The 22,585-nt window shown below is 52.9% G+C and overlaps 2 protein-coding genes across 4 annotated transcripts in view; one reads left to right on the top strand and one right to left on the bottom strand.

Moving 5' to 3' along the window:
* Positions 1 to 8,609: 8,609 nt before the first annotated feature.
* Positions 8,610 to 22,585, bottom strand: part of WWP2 (WW domain containing E3 ubiquitin protein ligase 2) — a 139,786-nt gene continuing 125,810 nt past the window's right edge. For all 3 annotated transcript variants that reach the window (XM_012742395.3, XM_075995754.1, XM_075995755.1), the window contains 14 exons: positions 21,398 to 21,452; positions 18,042 to 18,123; positions 17,372 to 17,500; positions 16,906 to 16,981; positions 16,558 to 16,629; positions 16,262 to 16,350; positions 14,392 to 14,551; positions 12,887 to 13,020; positions 12,442 to 12,582; positions 11,666 to 11,786; positions 11,248 to 11,352; positions 9,575 to 9,671; positions 9,293 to 9,365; positions 8,610 to 8,935 (listed from right to left, as the gene is read on the bottom strand). In XM_012742395.3, the coding sequence (XP_012597849.2) occupies positions 8,836 to 8,935; positions 9,293 to 9,365; positions 9,575 to 9,671; positions 11,248 to 11,352; positions 11,666 to 11,786; positions 12,442 to 12,582; positions 12,887 to 13,020; positions 14,392 to 14,551; positions 16,262 to 16,350; positions 16,558 to 16,629; positions 16,906 to 16,981; positions 17,372 to 17,500; positions 18,042 to 18,123; positions 21,398 to 21,452 (1,434 nt within the window). In that variant the 3' untranslated portion in view covers positions 8,610 to 8,835. The remainder of the gene's footprint in view (positions 8,936 to 9,292; positions 9,366 to 9,574; positions 9,672 to 11,247; positions 11,353 to 11,665; positions 11,787 to 12,441; positions 12,583 to 12,886; positions 13,021 to 14,391; positions 14,552 to 16,261; positions 16,351 to 16,557; positions 16,630 to 16,905; positions 16,982 to 17,371; positions 17,501 to 18,041; positions 18,124 to 21,397; positions 21,453 to 22,585) is intronic.
* NOB1 (NIN1 (RPN12) binding protein 1 homolog) overlaps positions 14,512 to 22,585 on the top strand; it is a 153,113-nt gene continuing 145,039 nt past the window's right edge. The window contains exon 1 of the mRNA XM_075995761.1: positions 14,512 to 14,515. The gene's annotated coding sequence lies outside the window, so the exon portion shown is untranslated. The remainder of the gene's footprint in view (positions 14,516 to 22,585) is intronic.

Here is a 22,585-nt window from a genome sequence, read left to right as displayed (position 1 = left end):
ACACACATTTACGATCTCACAGCATCTATGGGTCAGGAACCCTGGCACGTTTACCTGGTCCTCTGCTGGGGCTGCTCACAGGCTGCAGTTGAGGTGTCAGCTGGGTTGTAGTCACCTCAGGGCTCAGCGAGGGAAAGACCCGGCTCCGAGCGCACGTGGCTATCAGCAGGATTCAACTCCTTGTGGGCTGCTGGACTGAGGGCCTCAGCTCACTGCCAGCTGTTGGCACATGACTGCCCTCAGCCCCTTGCCATGTAGGCCCCTCCAACACGGCCACTTGCTCCAGCAAAACACACGTGCCGAGAAGGCAAGGGGGAGAGTCAGGTGGCAGAAAGCAGGTCATAATCCTTTGCAATTTAATCACAGAAGTCACATCTCGTCACCTTTGCCATAGACCACTGGTTAGAAGCAAGTCACTGGAGCAGCCCACACTCAAGGGGAGGGGCTCACCCCTGGGTGTGAGCACCAGGCAGTCAGCACTGCGGCCACCTAGGGAACCCAGAGGGTAATCAACAAGAGCCTTAATTCTGGTGCCTAATTAATATCTTAGAATGAGGATAACGTTAGTGGAAAATGCAGAAGTGAAAGATCCCTCTTGTTTATAAATAGAACTATCTATTGCCACCACTGTCTTTGGAGACAACAAAGCAAAGCAAACCCGTTCTGTCCTCATGGCCCACTTCCCGACCCCAGCCACCCCAGCATGAGGACGCCAGTCAGTGCCCTTGGAGAGGTGGGGTGCAATGGGCTTCATCTGGCCTGATCAGCAAAAACTCCATTCTCATATGTATTTTCCTTTATTTTCTCCCAAGACCCCATTAAAATGACAGTGAACGAATATAAAACTGTTTCCATTTTGCTCTAGCCATTTGTCCCAATTTGAGAGGTCGCATCAGAGAGGTGGACAAGAGAGTTCAACACATTTCTGGAAGGTATAAAGCAGGAGGAGTGGCCTGGGTGGAGGGAGCCCTTGGCCAAGACTTCCGGTGTAAGGAACTTAGCCAAGAAGGGCTCTGAGGCCGGGCGCAGTGGCTCACGCCTGTAATCCTAGCACTCTGGGAGGTCGAGGCAGGCGGATTGCTCAAGGTCAGGAGTTCGAAACCAGCCTGAGCGAGACCCTGTGTCTACTAAAAATAGAAAGAAATTAATTGACCAACTAAAAAATATATATACAAAAAATTAGCTGGGCATGGTGGCGCATGCCTGTAGTCCCAGCTACTTGGGAGGCTGAGGCAGGAGGATCGCTTGAGCCCAGGAGTTTGAGGTTGCTGTGAGCTAGGCTGATGTCACAGCACTCACTCTAGCCTGGGCAACAAAGTGAGACTCTGTCTCAAAAAAAAATAAAAAATAAAAAAGAAGGGCTCTAGTGAGCCCTGCAGAGCGGGGAGAGGCACAAGGCAGGGGTAGTAGCAGGCAGTTAGTTGGAAGTCAATATAATAAAACATCAAGCCCCCTTTGGGCCCTTTCTGCAGAGGTTTCCAGCTGCATGCTGTCCTCCTCTGCTCCCCGGTGGATCTATCAAAGAAAAGTTAACTGAGAGCAGATTAACCATCTCTCTCTCCAGCCCAGCTCAAGTGACAGCAAAGAAAGTTTTAATGTAAGAGGATTTAGTGATGGGCAAGGACGGTTAACAAGGTTTGAAATGGTGCAAACCAGGTAGAAGAGTGTTAACTGCCAAGCAGGATTTTTAACCCAAGACACTGCGGAGGGAGACGTAGATGAGAAGTGAGCCCAGTCCTGCAGGACCCGAGGGACTCAGCACTTGGAGGCAGCAGGAAGGCGGGAGTGAGGGGGGAGCTAAAAACTGGGGTAGTTACAGGTTTCTGAACAGAATGGTGGGACACCCAGGTCGGTCCTCCCCCGCGCCCCACACAGCCTGGTGACCTCCCCACTCCCAACTGTAGGAGACCAGAGGCTGAGTCAAGCTCCAGGCTTGGGGACCCCAGTCAAAGCAGAAGGCTGGGGGAAGATGCAGGGCAGGAGAGCAGAGAAAAGGTAAAGTCCATGGCCTGGGCTTTGGGAGCCTTGGTTCCTTCCTGGTCTTTGTTCCCAGGAAGCCTGCCAGCAGGTGTCCCCAGCTCAGGCATTTCCTCCTCCGAAGGCAGGCAGCAGAGGATCCATCTCTAGAGAAACCAGCCACCTCAGAGACCCTGAACAGTGATGCTTGGAGCCCCAGAGAAAGGGTCTGCTTGCCACCAAATCCCTCACAGCAAAGACCAGCAAGCAAGACCCACCCATGTGTCTCCCACTGAACTAGCAAGAGCCAGACGTGCTGAGTGAGGGGTTGTTCTTTCGCTCCCTCTCCTGTGCCAGGGCTGGCCCGCTTCCTCCTGTCCTTCTGGGCCACCACACCCTGGAGCTTCATCGTGAAATGGCAGAGTGGGGCCCTGGCCTACGGTGACCTGGGAAGATCACAGACCCAGTTCAGAACCACGTGATGGGTATGGCTTGGTGAGTTTCCGCCTCCTTCGGCCTCCATCGTTGGTTCTCGAAGCCACAGCCCAGGGCACAGCAGCGGCAGTTGGCTATGGTTTCTGCTTGCTGCTTGGCCGGCTTCGATGAATGTCCCGTCTGTGCTGGACCTAGTCAGACCCCTGCAGCCCGCAGCGGCTGAGCTCTCAGCCCCACTGCCAGACTGCAGGGCCACCGCTTCAGTCTCACCCAAGGTTTTGCACTTTTGTTCTGTTTCTGGCCCATGGAATTATTTATCTTGTCTTTGAAGCAGTCTTTTTGTTTCTCTCTTCTTACATTTTGTGTCTTTACTCGGAGCATTTTGGTGGAACCCCATGTTTTTATTTCTAATAACTTTTTTACACCAAAAAGGACCAGGGCTTCCGGTAGAGTGACTGATTCCCTGTTCTGGGCAAGGGAACTAAGGTTGGGAATAGGATATCTTGCAGGCCATCAAAGGGTGACAACAGAGTCAAACTGAAGGGGCCAAAATTATAATGAGCATCAAAAAGAAAATAAAGAACGCAAAGGACTTGAACAGACATTTCTCCAAAGAAGATGTACAAATGGCCAATAAACACACAAAAGTATCCTCAATATCACTAGAGAAATTCGAATCAAAACTACAATGATAATCTGTCATGGGATTAAGAGGGAAAAAAACCCTACCAGGAGATACCACCTCACACCCATTAGGATGGCTACTATCAAAAAAAACAACAGAAAATAGTAAATGCTGAAAAAATTAGAACCCTGTGCACTGTTGGTAGGAATGTAAAATGGTACAGCCACTGAGGAAAGCAGTATGGCAATTGCTCAAAACATTAAAAATAGGATTATTGTATGATCCAAGCTGGGTGCCAATGATGTGCACTTGTAGTCCTGGGTACTCAGGAGACGGAGGCAGGAGATCACTTGAGCCAGGAGTTCTAGACTAGCCTGGGCAACATAGCAAGACCCCCCATCTCTTTAAAAAAAAAAGTATCTAACAAAGTGACTGGCACCTAATAGGGCTTAAAAAAAAAAAAAAAAGGTGATCCAGCAATTCCACTTCTGGGTATACCCAAAAGAACTGAAAGCAGGGTCTCAGAGAGATGGTTATACACCCATGTTCATAGCAACCTTATTCATAATAGCTGAAATGTAGAAGTGACCCAGATACCCACCAACAGATGAATGGATAAGCAACATGGGATCTATACCTATCATACAATGGAATAACATTCAGCCTTAAAAAGGAAGGAAATTCTGACACATACCACAACGTGGATGAAACATGAGGACATTATACTAAGTGAAATAAGCTGGCCACAAAGACAATACTGTATGATTCTACTTATCTGAAGTCCTAGAGTAGTCAAAATCATAGAGACAAAGTAGAATGGTGGTTGCCAGGGCGTGGGAGGGGAGGACGGGAAGTTGTTTAATGGGTACAGAGTTTCCAAAGAAAAGAGTTCTGGAGGTGGATGGTGGTGATGGTTGTACAACAAGGTGAATGCATTTAATACCACTGCCTGCACATTTAAAAATGGCTAAGTTCTCACCAAGATTTATTGTTAAAAAAAAGAAAAAAAATAAATAAAAATGGCTAAGATGGTAAATTTTGTGTTATGTGTATTTGACCACAATAAAAAAACTAAACAAACCAAAGACAATGCATCACTGAGCCCAACTAGAGTTAGACCTTGAATCCATGATAATGTTTAGAAGATACAAGTAACAGAAAGTGTACCGAAGAAAAATCAATGCTCCAGTCTGTAATCAATTGGTTGGAGCATGGACTGTAGGAAAGTGGGTTTCTGACTGTGGTACTCGAACCAACCTCAGAATCAGAAGTGGCTGGAGAAAAGGTAAGATCAGATCCAGGGGTAGACTGTAGGGACGTGAGCTTAGGGAACAACTTTGGCTACTGGCTTAATTCTCTTCCCCAAGATGAGGCTGGAGCCTTGTTGATGCTTAGTTTGGTTCAGGCAGCAGGAGAGGCTGCTATTTGTAAACATGCCTTTAAATGTAAGCATGCAAATCTTTTTTTGTTTGTTTGTTTGTTTATAAAGAGTCTCACTCTGTCACCCAAGCTAGAGTGCAGCAGTGCAATCACAGCTCACTGTAACCTCTAACTCCTGGGCTCAAGTGATCCTCCCGCCTCAGCCTCCCAAAGTGCTAGGACTATAAGCATGAGCCACACACAGATTCTTTAGTGTGTTTTTCTAGAAAGGTGACATAAGCTCCAAGATGGAGAAGGGCCATGGTATAGAAAGAGCTGGGCTTACCAGATCTGGTGAGGTCCCACCTTATATAAAGTCTTACTGGCACCTGGGAGCCCCACTGGGGACTCTGGGCACGAAAGATAGTCATATCACTCTCCACTTCCAAAATTATTTTCTATCTTATCTTTGGCTAATTATATCAGTAAATTATTATAATTTCTAGGGATTTGGCGGGGGGAGGGGGACTCTAGTAACTATAATAGAACTAGTACCTAGATGTTTTACTTGAAACATTTCAGAGTAAGAAAAAAATTAAGAATGTAATAAAAGCAAAGAGAGGTAATTAGAAACCACAGAGGGGCCGGGCGCAGTGGCTCACGCCTGTAATCCTAGCACTCTGGGAAGCCAAGGCAGGAGGATAATTTGAGCTCAAGACCAGCCTGAACAAGAGCAAGATCTCGTCTCTACAAAAAACAGAAAATTTAGCCAGGATCCAGGCGCAGTGGCTCACGCCTGTAATCCTAGCACTCTGGGAGACCAAGGGGGGCAGATTGCTCAAGGTCAGGAGTTCAAAACCAGCCTGGGCAAGAGCAAGACACCGTCTCTACTATAAAGAAATTAATTGGCCAACTAATATATATACAAAAAATTAGCCAGGCATGGTGGCACATGCCTGTAGTCCCAGCTACTCGGGAGGCTGAGGCAGGATTGCTTGAGCCCAGGAGTTTGAGGTTGCTGTGAACTAGGCTGACGCCACGGCACTCTAGCCCAGGTGACAGAGTAAGACTGTCTCAAAAAAAAAAAGAAAAGAAAAGAAACCACAGAGGGAGAGATCCAAGCAAGAACTAGTTGCATTATATTATTTAGTAAATTGTATTTACATGATCATAGCAATAGAAACATTTTTGTTGCATGTCAGCTTTTAGAATAAATCTTTGGAGAAAGGAGGGAACATTTCATTCTGGTTACACAATAGAATATAAATGTTAAAACCACTCTGATTGTGTGAAAGTCAAAGGCAGATCCGATGCCCAGAGGGCAACCAGAGACCCGGGAGCTCAGATCAATTCACAGAGGGGGCAGCCAGAGATCCTGCCCAGTGCTGAGGGTGGCCAGACAAGAACCTGTATGGCAATTTGGTAGGACCTACTGGAATTTTCTGAAGTGTATCTGGAAGGATCCAAAAGAAGCCAGCAACAACAGCTGCCTCCAAGAGGGATCGGGGTGACTGAGGGGCGGAAGAATAAGGGAGGCCTTTCACTGCAGACCCTTCACATCTCTGAATTCTGAACCTTTTAAAATTTTGTAAATAAAAATAGAGGTGCATAATCAACAATCCAACTTCTAGGACTGTCCTCTACCGGAAGAGCAGCACCGGCCCACAGACCTGCCCAAAGCCGTTTACCGAAGCTTTGCAGCCACCAGCGTCCTGCTGGACACAACCTCGACGCCCCTTAGGAAGGAGATGGGCGTATTCTAGAACCACCACGATATGGAATATCACACAGTAGCTACAGAATTAAATAGATCTATATTAACAGGCATGGAAAGGTGTCGCATTTAATGAAAGAAGTGAGTTGTTCAACATGTATAATAACCCCGTTTTGGTATGTTTTAAAATCCGTGTGTACGACTTGCATATACACACAAAATAGTCTGGAAGGACCATGGCCAGCTGTGCACAGGTTCTTTCTGGAGAAAAGGGTGGGGAGCAGGATTTCCACTTGCGCATGTCTTACTTGAATTTATTACGAGATGTCTGCACAACATGGACTTTTTTCAATGATTTGTCAAAACGTAATGTTGATCTACCACGTGAAAGGCAGGTTTTGGGGCTGGTGGGCATGAGCACAGCTGATGGACTCCAGGGAGCTCTGGACATCTCTACCTCCCTGAGAAGAGGCAACCAGGGCTCCTGTGGTCCACATTTCCGTGTTGAATGCATCTGGCCCCATCAGCATGGTGACCTGCCCCAGCTTTGAACACTTCACTGGCAAGAAAAGGGAGTGACAAGTCCTTGTGTGACCATGAAGTCAAGATCAAGTCCCTCTGCAATCATGGAACTTGTGAAACCCCCATAAGTATCTCTTGAATGAATGACTGCCCAGAACACTCTCCCCCAAGCCCACCCAACCTGCAGCTGGTCCTGGTCTGCTGCCCACAGCAACTGCTGGAAGAGACCCAGGCCTGGCAGGGGAGGCACAGGATGGTGAGAGGGTACAGTGAGACAGCCGACCGAGGGCTGAAGCCAGTGATCCCTGGACAAGGACTCAGCCGCCCTTCCCAAAAGTAGGGCTGCCTTGGTTAATGATGCACATGTTTCTCAAAATGAGCATCTCCACCTCTACCCGGGTCTGGAGGGTCTATGGAGCCCAGAGGCCACCTGTCTGGAGGACAGAAGTTTTGCAGACATCCACACCAACACCACCCACAGCTGCTGATTGTTTATTGCACAAGAAACTGGCAATATCGAGGCAGGGGGCGGGCATTACAAAACAACCTGCTGACCAACCCAGTGCTACCGAAGGGCATTCCGCACAGACACTTCAGTTATTTACACGTAGGTACGCACACACACATGAACACTCATGAACACCCGCAAGCCTGAAGCTTCCAAACCTCGAAGCACAGCTCGCGCCCCAGCCCACCCGACAAAGCGGCCTGTGTGGGGACGTGCCGTGGGGTGAGCAGCAAATGACAGTGGGACAGAGCAGGCTGAGCTGCAGCAAGCTGGGCCGCTCAGACCAGCACACGCGACAGGTGGACACGGGCTGTGCCTCCACAGGCCTCGGAAGGACATGGTCTGGGGACATGAGGCTATCCTCAGAGGGCTCCCATGACCAGCCTGAGGGCCCGTCTGGGGTTCTAGGAAGCTGGTCTGCATCTGGCGGTCGGCACTAGAACCCAGGGGTCCGGACTGGGGTCTCTGCTACTCCAGCACCCCGCGGGAGCACGTTCTTCACCTTGGAGATTTCTAGAACCACCACATTCCCACATCAGGGGCTGATGGGAACTCCCCAAATCAGGTCAGGCTCTGCAGCAGCTCAGGGCCCTTCCGCTGGTTTTCCTTTCCTGCATGCAGATAAAGCCTCGCATCTATGCAGGATGAGCTCTTTCAGCCAGCCAGGCCACAATGCATCCTAAACAGGGGACTACGGCCCGCCGGGAGCTCCAGGGGCTGCCCGGGTGACTGTATCTAGCAAAGGGGCTTCTTCTCTATCGAAGGTGGCAAGGTTAGGAGTATCGCTCAGGACACCACCCCCTTCCTCTCTGCCAAGCTCAGGGACTAGGCCACACCGTGAGGACGAACTGCCATGTCAGGCCTGCCTGAGCTCACAGAACTGCTAAGAGGGTTCCTGAGACGAGCGGCTGTTTGGGAAACTCTTAGACCCAAGCAGCTGGGTCCCTTGAGGTCCTGGAACAGCTGGGGTACCAGCTCCTTGACAGAAAGTGAAAGCAGCACACCAGAAAACCGAAAGCAACCCTACACACAAATGCTTCAAGTTTATGAACAGACAAAGGGAGTCTGCGGGAGTTTGCTGTTTCCATTCCACGGGTGCCCAGGCAGCCTGGACTTTGTTTACTGAGAAAGAACGGACTGGCCACCGAGTCCTGCTGCCCTGCTGGCTGGAACCCACCAGGGACAGAACTAAGATCGGCCCTGATCCAGAGTCCTCGCCCGCACACCTTCATTTCATATGGATCACCGGGAAAGTTCTATTTGAGACAGAACCTCTTTTACTGGCAGAGACCCTTGGCTTTCTCGGTCCCGAACAGCTACCCCGAGTGGCCAATCTCCTTCCCGCCTAACCAGCCCACCCGGCCCCGGGCTCCGGCCACAGCCCCAGACAAACCCCTTCCCTGGCACACTCACGCACACCCAGGCTTGGGCCCGGGGAAGGGGCAGAGTTTTGCAGAGAGGGTCAGCCCTCCGGACTTCACAATGGGTGGTGGGGCCAAAGGTGACTGGGGGCTTTATTCCAGACTGCCACCCGCAGGTGGCAGGGCTGCAGGGCCTCCTGGGGTCGGGCTCTTCTGCCACCAGCGTGATGACAGGGTGATCCCATGCAGGGCCACTGTCCTCGGGGACCTCCCGAGGGCTACACGGCCAGTGGCCTCTCAGGCAGGGAGGACTCAGGACTACGTGTGTGCTGGGGGGCGTGGGGCGGCGGCCTCGTTACTCCTGTCCAAAGCCCTCGGTCTCCTCGATGGCATACAGCAGCTTCTCTTTCAGCTGCTCGTAGCTCTTGTAGGGTGGGAGATCCAGGCGGTTGAAACTGTTGGGAGGGAAGCAGGACGCTTAGCAGCCCTGGCCGGCTGCAGGGGGCCACAAAGTTCACGCCACTGCCACGGGCTGACACAGCAGGCCCCCACGGCACAGGCACCTGGACCACAAGGGCCGGGGAGGGGCCAGGACAGCTGCGCAGTGGGGAGGAGCTGCACAGCCATGGGTCAGAGGCCCGAGGTGGTTGTAGCCCGGGCACATCACAGCCCCATCTTGCCAACCCAACACCCCAGAGCCACAAATGGCTGCCAGAGTCAAGGCTCGAAAGTGGCTGCCCCCGCTGGGCTGCCCCAGGGGGGCGTCTGGTCTATGAGGCTCCCCCATCTGCCACCGAGACCAGCAGGCTCACCAGGTGTGGCTTCTGGGCAGCCAGGTCTCCTTGCCAACCTTGTCAATGCAAAACTTCTGTGGTCCGTTGCTACCTGTCACCCAAGATCAAACACATCGTAAGTCAACAGACACGTTCCTCCCAAAGCAGGACCCTCTGGCTCCACCCACAGACAGGCTCAGCCCCAGGACGAAGAGGTCACGACAAAGAGTCCACGGCTCTCCCCCCCCCCCACTGACCTGCTTCCAGGAACACACTGTCCTCACCCGCAGCCCGGGCACCAGCAGGGCAACGGAAACCTACCGATGAGTTCGGCAAAGCCCCCAACAGGCAGGCGGCAGGTTCCAGTCACAAACTGCAGCAGCCGGATCCTCTTCTCGTTGTCCATCTCCTTCACCACCTAGAACGCCACACATCAAGGCACATGAGGTGGCCCACTTGGCCAGGCCCTAGCAGGGAGCTCCCCAGGTCAGTGGGTTAACCCTCTTTGGGGCTAAGAAGACAAAGCCAGGTCGGGCAGGGGGTGAGAGCCACCAACCTGAGAAACCCCAGAGGTGCTTTCTTTAAGAGGTTGTCTCTGCAGAACATTCCCACCAGTCCACAGGCCATCGCTGGGATTGGGGACACCTCAGGCCAGGTACTCTCTTCCCATCCAAGTTCTGCTTTTAAAAATATGCTAAGGATGGGAGTGACTACTTAATGGGCATAGGGTTTCTTTTGGAGCAGATGAAACGTCCTAGAACTAGACAGTGGTGACATTTGCACAGCACTGTGAATGTACTAGAAGCCACAGCATTTTTTTTTTTTTGAGACAGAATCTCATTCTGTTGCCCGGGCTACAGTGCCATGGCATCAGCCTAGCTCACAGCAACCTCAAATTCCTACCCTCAAGCGATCCTCCTACCTCAGCCTCCCAAGTAGCTGGGACTACAGGCATGTGCCACCATGCCCGGCTAATTTTTTCCTATATATATTTTTAGTTGTCCAGCTAATTTCTTTCTGTTTTTAGTAGAGACAGGGTCTCGCTCTTGGTCAGTCTGGTCTCGAACTCATGAGCTCAAATGATCCACCCGCCTAGGCCTCCCAGAGTGCTAGGATTACAGGTATGAGCCACCAGGCCCAGCCAGAAGCCACAGAATTGTGTATCTTAAACTACTTAAAATGGTTAATTGTATGTTATGTAAATTTCGCCTCCACAAAAATTATATACACAAAGAATATGTATGTTACATTTATTATTTTCTTATGTATGCTGAACTTCATAATGATAACAGCAAACCCATATATATAAAGAAATTCATTCAGGCCAGGCGTGGTGGCTCATGCCTGTAATCCTAGCACTCTGGGAGGCCAAGGCGGGCAGATTGCTCGAGGTCAGGAGTTCAAAACCAGCCTGAGCAAGAGCGAGACGCCGTCTCTACTAAAAATAAAAAGAAATTAATTGGCCAACTAATTTATAGAAAAAAATTAGCCGGGCATGGTGGCGCATGCCTGCAGTCCCACCTACTTGGGAGGCTGAGGCAGGAGGATTGCTTGAGCCCAGGAGTTTGAGGTTGCTGTGAGCTAGGCTGACGCCATGGCACTCACTCTATCCTGAGCAACAAAGCTAGATTCTGTCTCAAAAAAAAAAAAAAAGAAATTGATTCATTATATCCAAGATGATAGCTCATTCAATTTTTCTGGAGCCAAGGGACTGCCTTCCCATCCTATTTGGCTGGAAGGGGACCACGCAAGTGGCAGTTTTACTTCCTACCTGCAGGTCATCCCCTGCACACCAGCTGGCCCAAGGCTGACCACTGACAACCTCCTGTCACATGCACTGGCCACAAACCAGCTGCAACAGCCTCCATCCACCCCAAGGCTGGGTTTATCATCTCCTTTTGCAGGTTGAGGGGGAAGGGGGACGGTGGGGAGGGGCGAAGGTCAAAGACAAAGGGTTACTGAGCTTGGGGTCTAACTGGGGCACCGGGACGCACCTGCCAGAACCACTGGATCTGCTTGCTGTTCTTGGTGTAGTGCCGGTAGATGGTGTTCTTCTGCCAGTCGCTCATGTCTATCTCTTGCATGCCGCACAGCATCAGCTAGGGCAGGGGAAGGCCGTCAGCACCCCAGCTGGACCCTCCCCATGAGGACTCACCAGCAGATGGAACAGTCCCAAACATTTCCAACTAGCTACTGTTGCTCGCAGCTTTAATAATACAGATAATGCAAGTCTCTGCTTTCTTAAAACAAACATCCAGGGAAGGGTGGGTAATGAGGATAAAATCAAACCTATCTGCTCTGCTGGAGCGGCGGTTTTAGGGGTGAGTTTCTGTGGGTGTACAGTGAGCACATCCAAGAGCAGGGTCACCCCGGAAGCAGGGGCTCAGGGTCCCAGCAACCTCAGACACTCACCTCCAGCTCCTTCTCGTCAAAGTAGCGCAGCCACTCGAGCGGGGCCACCTCGTTGAAGCCATCCAGGAAGGCTTTGGTCTGCTCTTCCACGCCTCGGGTGAAACGCCAGTCCGTCAGCAGCCTAAGAGCAAAGACCAGCCATGGTGGAGCCCGAGACCACGTGGCCGTTAGTACACAGGGCACCAAATCAGCGGAGAAACTTCTGGCACACCTAGACCCAGTGTGCTGAAGGCCCCAGAGCAGAAGCTTGAAAAACTCAGAGTGACCCGGAGATCACAGTCTTTGAAATCACCCTCCACCCCCTCCACCTGCTCCTCCTGCTCCTGCCGCCATCACCGACCGACTGAACCTCAGACATGTGCGAGTGTGGAGGTCACAGGCCAGACCAAGCAGCCTGAAAGACATGCATGGGGGAAGGTGCCCCCAGCACACATGGCACAGAAGTCCTTTCTGTCAGGAGGAAGACAGACACACCTAAGTTTGATACCTCTTCAAAGAAATTCAGCCCCGTGATCTTCCCATGTAGCAAAAAACAGCAACCTGAGGTCAAGGACAGAGGATCTGGAGCTCTGGCTCCCTCAACTCATGTCATCAAGTGACTGGCACCAGCAGCTGCCATCAAGGCAGAGCCAAATGGGCAGGTCTTGGGTCCGGAGTGACCTACAGGCCACACCTCAACACAAGAGTGGGGAAGCCTTTCTCTGCAACCCGCCGGCTGCCCTTCCCCAGCCCTTCCCAGTCCCTGAGCATGGAGCTCCCCAGCGCTTGAGACCTACATGATGTACTCCTCCTTGTTCTCCTCGGTGACACGGATGCTCTCGCCACCTTCCTTCAGCTCATGGGTTGTCACCTTGCCTAGGATCTCCATGTCCTGGATGAAGTACAGCTCCAGGCCACACTCCTCTAGGTTGTTTTCCCTGGGGACAACACACCAAGGGAAGACGTCTATCTCAGAGAGTCTCCCTCAATCCTGCACCATCACTCACTTTCAGTGCCCACGAGTCCCCAAGGGCTCACAAGTGGCCTAGAATCCTGAGCACAGGACAGTTCCCGGACACGAGGAGAGAATTCTAGAACTGCCCTACAGGAGACCTAGAAGCCTCTCCTCTGCCCAAGCTCTCACAAAGATGAGTGCTCAGGGACCTTCCTGGCAGCCACTGGAACCCACTCCCCAGCCGGAGACCCAGCTGCTTGCAGGACAGGGTGACAGAAGGAACCCACTTGATCCAGACAATGGAGTTGTAGAATTCGGGGTCGATGGATTCCAGGTCCTTCAAGGTTGGTCTCTTGTTGAGCATCCGCTTGTAGAACGGGAGGGTGAAGCCCGTATCGATGAACTTGCCATGGTACAGAGCCTGGGGAGGGAAGAGGCACGGGAGAGAGGTTTGGCCTTCCCTGGACACGGCCCACAGCAGGCTCTTGGATTCGGTATCAAAACCTGCCCCCATGACCTGCCTTCCCTCCCTGCTAGAATCTCAGGGGCCTGAGGGGAGAGTCTGGGAAACTGCAATACTATTGTCCCACCTGGGACGTTGGGACAGACTCCCATTTCACACTGCAGATCCAGCCTGCCTGGGAGCCCACCTCTAGGCCCGCTGCCCACCCCGCATGCCTGCCAGGCTGGTTCCCGGTCTAGCAAAGGCCTGCCCCACAATCACAGAAAGGACTTGTTCAGAACAGCTCCCGGTGGCAGCCTTGGCTCCCTGGCACTCAGGGCTGGGTGGCAGAGGCAGCCAAAAATAATGCAGACGCCAATGGTGGCGAGAGTTGGCGGCCAATGGTGAGTAATAGTCTAGGGTTTTACTGGTCTGTCCTGTCGTGGCTGGGCCAGTCTCTAGACTTCCAGAGCCCAGCACCTTGGCCAAGAACTTGCAGACGATGGGAAGGGCCATATTTAGTCATGGACTTATGGGGACCTCGGGTTCTGGAGGGGAGCTGGGCAGGACACTCGGGAAGTCAGGGGGCGATGTGAAGGAAAGTTAGCATTGAAACATCCCGAACCACCAAACAGGGCAGAAAGACTGTGTCTCTCATGGCCCCTACTTCTCCATCCCGGTTCTCCACACTCCCAAGACACTCAACGGGGCAGGAGCCCCCTTTCCAAACTCACACTGTGCTCCTATTTCTAGGTCAATACAGAAGCTATGACTCCCTCCGCACTGTCCCGACAGATGGTTCCTACACCTCGCACCAAGCCGTCTGCTGGGGTTCTGTGCTCAGCTGGTGCTGCCTCCAAATCCCCTTCTACAAGGCCTTAGTGTCTCAGTCGGACATTTCCAAACGCTGGTGACAGACAGTGGCACCTCCCAGAGACAAGCAGCAGGTGGGCAGTAATGATTTCGCTCGGCCCTGTCATCCCAACGCCCCCAAAGTGGAATGCATTTAACGTTTAGTGACGTCTGTGGCCCAGAGACCCTGGGCGTCTGCTTGACAAGTCCTGCACAAATCAACAGGGGCAGCCCTTTGATACCCTCGGGTGGCCAGTGAGAAAACTCTGGTTTCTCCAGAACTCTCTCTAGCTTTTTGCATTTTTAAGATAGGAGTTCTGTGGGGATGAGACGTGGGGCCCAGAGAGGGAGTGGGGGTCTGCGGGGCCACCCTCCCCGCAGGCTGCCTTTCCCAGAGGCCACGGGGCAGGGCGGATGTCCCTGTGCACCCAGCACACTTCGCCAGAAGGAAGAGGTAGAAGAGACTGGGACTAGGGCCTGCCCCCTGGCGCCCCTCACCATGGCGATGAATCTGCCGATGAAGCGGAAGTAGGTGAGGTGGTCGGGGTTGATGGAAGAGGCGGGGTTGATCTGCAGGCAGTAGTTGTTCTTGCCGGCGTATTCAAACAAACAGTACATGGGGTTGAGCACCTCGTGGGACAGGAGGAAAAACCACTCTCTGTGCCAGAAAAGAGAGAAAAAAAAAACAAGAACAAGAGAGTTAGGACTCTCTGCCAGCGTGGCTCAGGTAGTCTGGAGACACGTGTCCCGGGGAATACAGCCCCGCTATGACCAGGGCTTGGGCCAACCCATACTAACAGCTGGTCAGTGTGCGAGGCAGGCTCAGACCTGGGCAAACCAGGACAGCAACTGCATTTGAGGACGAGGCTTAGGAAAACCTGCCTGTGAACCCGTTGGCTCCCAGGTGGTGCATTCTAGGACCTTACATGACAACATCCGGAGCTTCTAATAGCAAAGGAGCTCCCTGCACCCTGGGCCACCACGCACAGTTGTGAAGGCTGTGCACTGCACAAGGGCACTATGTTGAAGTATCGCAGACCTACGTGTTTATTGTAACAACTTTCCGGTTTTGCTGGTGCTATATGAATAGCAACCACCCTGCTTCCACCCTACCTGGGGAGGCAGCACAACATAAACACATGGTAACTCCTGTGCTCCATGCTGCCTCTACATACATCATAAGCTTGCTCCCAGCAGCTATGCCACGGGCACCTCGATAAGTCCCTTACCCTGCCCTCCCCTCTTCCCAGACCCCGTCACCATGCCCTTCCCCACACTTCCACGCAGTCACGTGACTAAGACCCACGCCTTAGCATCTGTTTGCGCCCTAGGTCCAAGCCTCAAGCCAGAATCCAGAGTCCTTTTGGGCTTGAGCTAAACCAGCAGGGGGACGTCCCAAGGAGGCCAGTCCCCGGCTGCTGGGCTGTTTGTGGCTGGGCAGACGAGGAGTCCTTCGATGCAGAGGGTGCCCCGGTATCCTGTCCGTGGTTCTACCCTGTGGTAGAACAGCATGACGTAACCTACCATAGGGTAAAACCACTGGCAGGACACAGAGAGAGAGACACACACAGGGCGCGAGCCACACCAGAAGCCCACCAAGCAGAGCCTGGAGAGAGGAGGTCACCACGGGAAAAGGACAATCCATCCACGGGGGGTCAGCGCAGAAGGCAACACCACCAGCGAACAGAGGACCAGAAGCAAGTTAACCCCACACCAAGCGAGAAGACGTCCCCCCACCGTGAGGTCACCACGGGCCAGACGTTGCTTCCCTTGGCCGGGGCCCCTCTGGCCTGTGGTCCGAGGCACCGCTTCCCAGAGAGCTGTTAACTTTTGCAGGTGGACCGGGGTGAGGGCAAGACAATGCTCCGGGCTCATTTCAGGGTGAGATCAGTCATTTCAATTTACTGACCCCATGCATGTGACACTCTGAATCCTGAGAGCGGCCCTTTTGATGGTGATACAGCTTATGCACACTGAGTCACCTGACTTCACCTGCTCCAGCTGCCTCAAGATGAGGGAAGCCCAGGGCTGATTTTACGCACCTGTGGCTGGACTGGTTGTTAAAGTATAGAAATAATGTCACAGTGATTGGTAAAAGAGGCACTGTCCTGACCCCCTCCCCCAAGTCTACCTATAACCCCGTAACTATGGGGCTAGTCCTAACCAAGAAGGGGACCCCAGGACCCTGCTCTAGGCCCACTTGTACTGGCCACATGGATTCATTATTTTGAACGTTGCCCGTGCCCACTCCTGAAGATGCAGGACAACTTTGGCAATGAATCTGTGCGAGAGGGACGCGGCTTTCTGGCCTCGGGACCCGCAGCCCGGGGCAGCCGGCACGGTGCAGCCTCAGGGCACTCGAGCTCACCTGGCGATGCCTCCGTAGTCCAGGCCCTCCTCGCCACGCATGATGATGTAGAGCCGGCGGCGCAGGTCGTAGGGTTTCATGTTCATGATCTGGGGAGACAGAGTGTCCGGCCAGTCTGCCACTGTCCCGTCCACGGCAGGTGGGGGGCAGAAAGGGAGATTCTAAGGCCTCCTCCCCAGCCCAATGCCGTGGACATGCAACAGCGTGGGTGTAACAGGCCGCGTGGTAGAAGAAGGGGTGGTGGGCAGAGGGCTCTCGCCTGCCCCTGGTCTTGGGCACCATAATTACGCTCTAACCTGTTGGAAAGAATCCTCAAAAAGTGTCTGCCTGGAAACGTTGATCTTCACGTGGCTGGGCAGGGCATTTGACTGAAAAGAAAATGGAAAAACCTCAATTCTGGGCCACGAGTGGGAATCTGGTCTCCATCTATATGAACGGGCGTCCTCAACACCCCGGGGCCGGGACAGGGAGAGCATGTCCCTGGGAACGGAAGCTGGCTTCCCAGAGACAGCCAGCTCCGGGCTACACCAGCATCTCACCGCCAACTAAGACAGATGTTCTAGCACCTGCTGCTGAGCTGGGACAGCAGCAGAAAGAATTCAATAACCCCAGCTGCCCTTGGGAGTCCCAAGACCAGAACTCACATGGCAGAGGAAACGGAACTGGTGATACTTCCATCGAAAACTTCTATCATAGGCACCAGGGGAACCTTGCTTCGTCCTGGGAAGAACAAAGATGTTCTAGAATCCACGTGATTTCTCAAAGAATGAATGATTTGTCTTTGTTAGCCCTAAGGAAAGCTCCTGCTAGGTTAATTTAAAGATGAGTAAAGGAAGGTATGAAAGAAAGAAAGAGACTGCCATTAAGATCTTTCAAGAATAAAAAGGGAAATCTAGAAATAAAGCCAGGCCTCTTGTGTTTACACAAATACGTCCAGCGTTACTCTGAAGGAACAGGACTGTCCCTGGTCCCTAGCCCCTTTAGTGTGACACCAACACTGGGCACCAGAGGGCAGCAAGAGCAGCAGAGAACAACACAGGCCCCCCAGAGCCAGTGGGACAAGGACGCCCTGGGCCTGTGGCCACTGCTGTTGCCGGCAAAAGTCCTTACCCCGACTCAAACCCTGGGCGAGGATCCTTAAAGGTGGTGGTGCGGGTGTTATGGTCCACGAAGTACCGCACCCCCTCGCTGGTGTATTTCATCTCCCACCCTGGGGGCAGAGCTGGTTCCTGGATCATCCTGAAAACACAGGGAGGGGGTTAAGGGCTATCCCCACCTTCTGGGCCTCAAATTGAAGGAAGCTGGGATCCCCAAAGTGCTGCCATGTCCTTGCTTTCCCCCTTGGCGGGGGGCCTTGAGGATATTTGCCCAGCATGACCCAACTCATGAGGTCACTTCTGCAGTGCACAGAGGTCATTCACTGTCACAAGGCCAAAAAGCCAGCCCTGAGTGGGCAGCATGACGCTGAGCGGCTACCAGCAATGCCGAGACACCAAGCGGCCCGACTTCTCCTGGGGTGTTGGGGAGCCAGGTGCCCTGAACCTTTTTGTAATCAGATTGTCAGCAGCCTGCGCAATCTGTGCAAAGACCAGCAATACCTTCCAGCAGGGCCACTCTCCATCCACCAAGGTCTCTCTAAGGAGCTACATGCAAGCTCTCCTTGGGCCAACACTGCATCTATATTGTGCGAGTCTCGGGGCACCTGCGTGTGGCTAAAGGTCCCCTGGCATCAGCCCTCTGGGACAAAAGCAGTCCAAGGCCACTCAGCCCAAGTGCTTACCCTTGGGTCCGAGGGTCCTCCCATTGGGTAGTGCGAGTGTTATGGTTCACGTAATACACCCGGCCATTGTCCTGTCTCTTCTCTGCCATGGGGGAAGAAAGAGAAAACAGTCAGATTCAAACATCTTGAGTTCTTTCCGTCTGGCTCCGACCCCGTGTGCTGGGTCTGAGTTTCTGCCCCTGTTGCCAACCTGTTAGACACATTTCACTGGCCCAAAGCCTGGCCCACTCACACTTGTCACTGGGAAACAGGATGGACACAGGCCTTCCTTGTCGGGGGTTGGGGGAGGGACAGACACATTTCCAACTAGTGATGAAGCACTTCTTTGGTTGTCTGGTTTGTCGGAGGGAGGGGGTGGTGTGGCGACGGGGACGGAGCAGCCCAGCTGAAACCAGAGGCGTAATTGCATCCAGCTGTGTGCAGCATGGGCGCACCGCAGCCTCCCGCCCGCCGGGCCCCCACCCCCGTCCCTCTGGGCTGATCCCTGAGACTGCTCAGTCCATTGGAGGCAGCCAACATGGGTGCCTCTGTCCCACAGGGAGGGTCCTTGTGGGGTGGCTGCATGTCCCCCCGTACCTCTGTGGTCAGCATTCTGCACCATGGGGCCCCCTCACTCTCCACATTCTCTCTCTTCTGCTTATAGGCAAAGTTCTGTTCTAAAACTCTCAATTCCCAGAAAAACCTCCATCTTGCTTACAAACAAATTATGGCTGGGGCTGTGGACACTCAAAATGCCCATCTTGTTTCCACACGTAAGTGTGTGCTTTGGGACGACAGTGTTTGCAGGGAGGGGGTGGGGCCAGACATACGTTGCTCTGCTCTGGCCTGTCTTTAATCTCTTGCCTATTACTGCCACACTGATGGTGGCTCTGGGGTCCCCAAGGGTGGTAGTCTGAACTTCAGGGACCGACCCAAGCCTGGCCAGTGACTTCGGACCTTGAGAAGGGTTGAAAGGGCCAAGGCCCCAAACTTCAAAGAGGTCACCTTTCCAAGGACGTTCCTAAGCCTTCAAATCTGTCTCTGTCCTGAACACAAATGATGCTAATGGCTCTCCCTCATTAACAGTGACAGCAAGAAATCAAAGAAATAAAAATAATCAGTTCCAGAAGCTACAGAGAACTCGAAAGCTGCAAAAGGAACAGAACTGGGAGGACTAGCACGCCCTCCATCCCCTGCAACAAGAATGAAACTGCACGTTCCCAGGATCAGCCCAACGTCGCGGTCTCTCTCTGACTCTCTGCCTTAACTGGTATCCGTGACTTAACTGAAATTTTCAAACAGGCATTATTTGTCAATCATACCTCAATAAATGTGGATAGATAGATAAAAATAAAATAAAAATAAAGACAGAAGGAAAAAAAAGCAAAGAAGGTGCCGGAACAGTTCCAGAGCCGCCACCACCGCAGCACGGCTGAGTGACCGGCCCACAGAAGGAAGACTTGCCGAGAGGTTTCCAGGGGAGGGGCCGCTCCCAGCCCAGCAGCTACCGCTTTGAACTAGATCCTCCACATCTGCCCTGCCAAGGGCTGAGGCCAAGGCTAACCGCGGGGCCGGGGGATCTGTCCAGCGGGTCTGAGGCCTGTGCGTCATTTCTGGCTCTGCTGCTGTGTGGAAGCTGCTCGTGGCCTCGCTGCTGCAGACAATTTCATTGCAGTCTGGGGGCTGGGAAAGTCCTTAAACGAGCGCCTAGCACAACCTCACTTGAGGGGCGAGCATACTCGGGAGAATTCAGTCAGTCACATGCCCAGAGCCAGGGCTGCATGTGAGCACATTTGGATCTAAGCCAGCCCGAGGGATCCTGGGTCCCAAAGCAGCGTGTGGGGACATCGCAGGGTCCCTCCTAGAGGAGCAAAGGGGCACACCAGCAGACCGACAGCACGCTGCCCATCGATGCAGTTCTCGCCCGGTTTGGCAGCTCATTCTTAACAAGCCCCAGAGAGGCGGCCCCTGCCACAGCCCTGGGGCAGCCAGCACAGAGCCCTGAGGATTTGTGACCAGGAAGACACACTGGCCTTTAGCCAGAATGTTCTTTTTTTCTCAATTTTGGACTATTAGAGTTTGGTGGCTGTTTCCTAACCATTCATAAACAGCACTGCCTCTGGCCGTAGCGCCTCTGTTCCCATCTCAGCTATTTTCACACTTGGCATGTGGAAGCTACTTCAAGTCTATCAGCTGTGTGTAGCTGAAAATCAAGAAATGTGTGGAAGCTTCACGAACTAGTATCTCCCACAAGAAGAACCAAAGGGTCCTGCTAGTGCTCTGGAATGCAGTAGGAACTCACTAAGTGATACCCTGCGGGTTGCAGGGAGTTGATACAACCTCTTAAATGACTACCAGGGAGCAGCTGTGTGCACCGAGAGGCTCCAGCCCAAAGCTGCATTTCCCAGGCAAGGCCCATCCTGTCATCAGCTTCCCAGCACCCTGCTGGTGAGCACACCCCCTCCCAACTTAACGCCACCTACGAACACCACCAAACCAGCACTTACTGTCCTAGGCTGGCCTAACCTATAAATTAAACCCAACACATGCTGATTCCTGCAAACCTCCTAATGAAGGCAGCTCCCAGGGACTCTTAAAGGATGGAACACAACCCTGCCTTGACTCTGAGAGCTACGAAATGCACCAAGTCTCATCCTTTCTAAGGACCCTTCGCATGATCACTCCTTCCTGGAACACCCATTAAGCCTATAACATCGCCTAAGTCATGGGTGTCCGTCCTTCAACTCGGTGTTGGCAAATCACACCAAGGACCTGGAAGGGGTAAGAGGCAGCTGCCGAGAGCAAAGAGGACCCCGCGTGGCGTTATTAACTAGCAACGGTGCACTTCCATGGACCTGTCCGGAGGTCAACCCTCTTATCTGCTTCCCTCTGGCCCCTTTCTTTTTTGCTGTGTCGCAAATAAAAATGTGGCTTCCGTTAGTCAAAAGCGGACTGAAGTCCTCCAACATCTTGACTGCAAAGAAAGGTCTGTTAAGGTAGCTCCTTCTAACCATATAGTCATAGAAGACCTGAAACAGATCCGTTCGGGCATCAGGCAGCATCAACACAGTTTAGCGACGGGATGGATTCTGGAGCAGATACCTTGAAACTCAAGACCAAAACCCAACAGTCCCCCAGCTGCTCGAGGACATCTTTCTCATAGCCTTTAACAGTGGCGGGTGATGCCACAGGGGCACAGCGGGGTTTGAACACTTCCGCAACCTGTAATCACTCGGGCTGGGCATGCCTGGGGGATGCTGGAGAGCGGAGGTGAGATGGAAAACCGAGGCATGGGACCAGGGAGGGGAAGACACGGAAAAGAAGAGCACCGTGGCTGGCGGGAGGCTGAGGGCACAGAAATAGAACTCGGTACTTACCCCAGCCAGGAGGGAGGGGGCCCAGGGGATCATGGTCGGTCGAAGCACTCGAAGACTAAACACAAGAAACACAGCAGAACACAGAGGTTAAAAAGAGCCACTGGGTAAAAATGAATCGATCGATAAAAAATAAAAATGCCAACGGCTCATTTCCATAGTTTAGCACGTTGCAGCGGATGCAGCGGGACCTTAGGTGGCATCCGCTCCTCTCAAAAAGTCTTTTTTTCTTTTTTAAAAGAAAACCCAAAAAAGAACCCTGCACATGGAGGGCCCGAATGGGTTTTGGAAAGGGGAGGAAGAGGTATGCGGAGGAAGGTGGAGGCGGCCGGGCAGGGCAGGGCAGGGCAGGGCAGGACTGGGCAGGAGCGGGCTTCCCAGCAGGCTCGGCCCGGTGCCTCTGCTCGGCTCCCGCTCGCCGCGGCCAAGGCGACTGAAATCACCACCACCTCCAACTTTCTCCAAGAACCACACACAGGAGGGGAAAAAATATCGCAGGCCTTTCCAATGAAATCATTCCCACAAGCCCTGCCCACGCCCAGAGCTTCCTGGCTGGGGCCGGGCCCTCCTCCCTCCACCTCGGCTTCCAGCCCCCACCTCCCTCCGGGGTGTGCAGCATCCACCCAGACTGAGGGCACATTCATGCCCCCAGCCCCTCACCTCCCCCAGGAATGTTTGCCTTCCCCTTCACAAAGCACCTTTATTCTGCCCAGGCCTGAACCTGAAGTTGCTCAGTGTTCTGTGTTTGCCGGTCTGGGGGAGGTGGGGCGGCAAGAGAGAAGGGGAGACAGGAGAGAGAAGGGGGGACCGGCTCAGGGACTTCAGGGTCACTATTTACATTAGAAGCCCCCCCCCTCCCATCCCCAGCCTGACTCTGCTTGGGGGTCCCCGGGGAAGGGCTGCAGTGGACCGGAGAGTTCTCATATCCTGCAGGGAAAGGGGGGTGCTGTCAAAAACTTTTCATAGTTAAATAAAACAAGTATTGTTCCGCTCTGTCTTTCCTTCTTTCCTTTTTTTTTTTTTTTGACTGAAACATTTTTATTTCACTTACTAAAATTTAATCGTTATATGAGGGGATCAAGTTCTAACTGCAGACTTCGGGCTGCTGGGCTGGCCCCGTCTGGGGGTGATGGAGCCACACACGGGCAGGGGCATGAATGGAGCTCAGTCTCAGCTTGAGAAAACATTGTT

This window comes from Microcebus murinus, chromosome 20 (genome assembly GCF_040939455.1).
Source record: "Microcebus murinus isolate Inina chromosome 20, M.murinus_Inina_mat1.0, whole genome shotgun sequence".
NCBI classification, from domain to species: domain Eukaryota; kingdom Metazoa; phylum Chordata; class Mammalia; order Primates; family Cheirogaleidae; genus Microcebus; species Microcebus murinus.
Note: the sequence above shows the minus strand (reverse complement) of the source record. Positions and strands in the feature narration are given on the sequence as shown.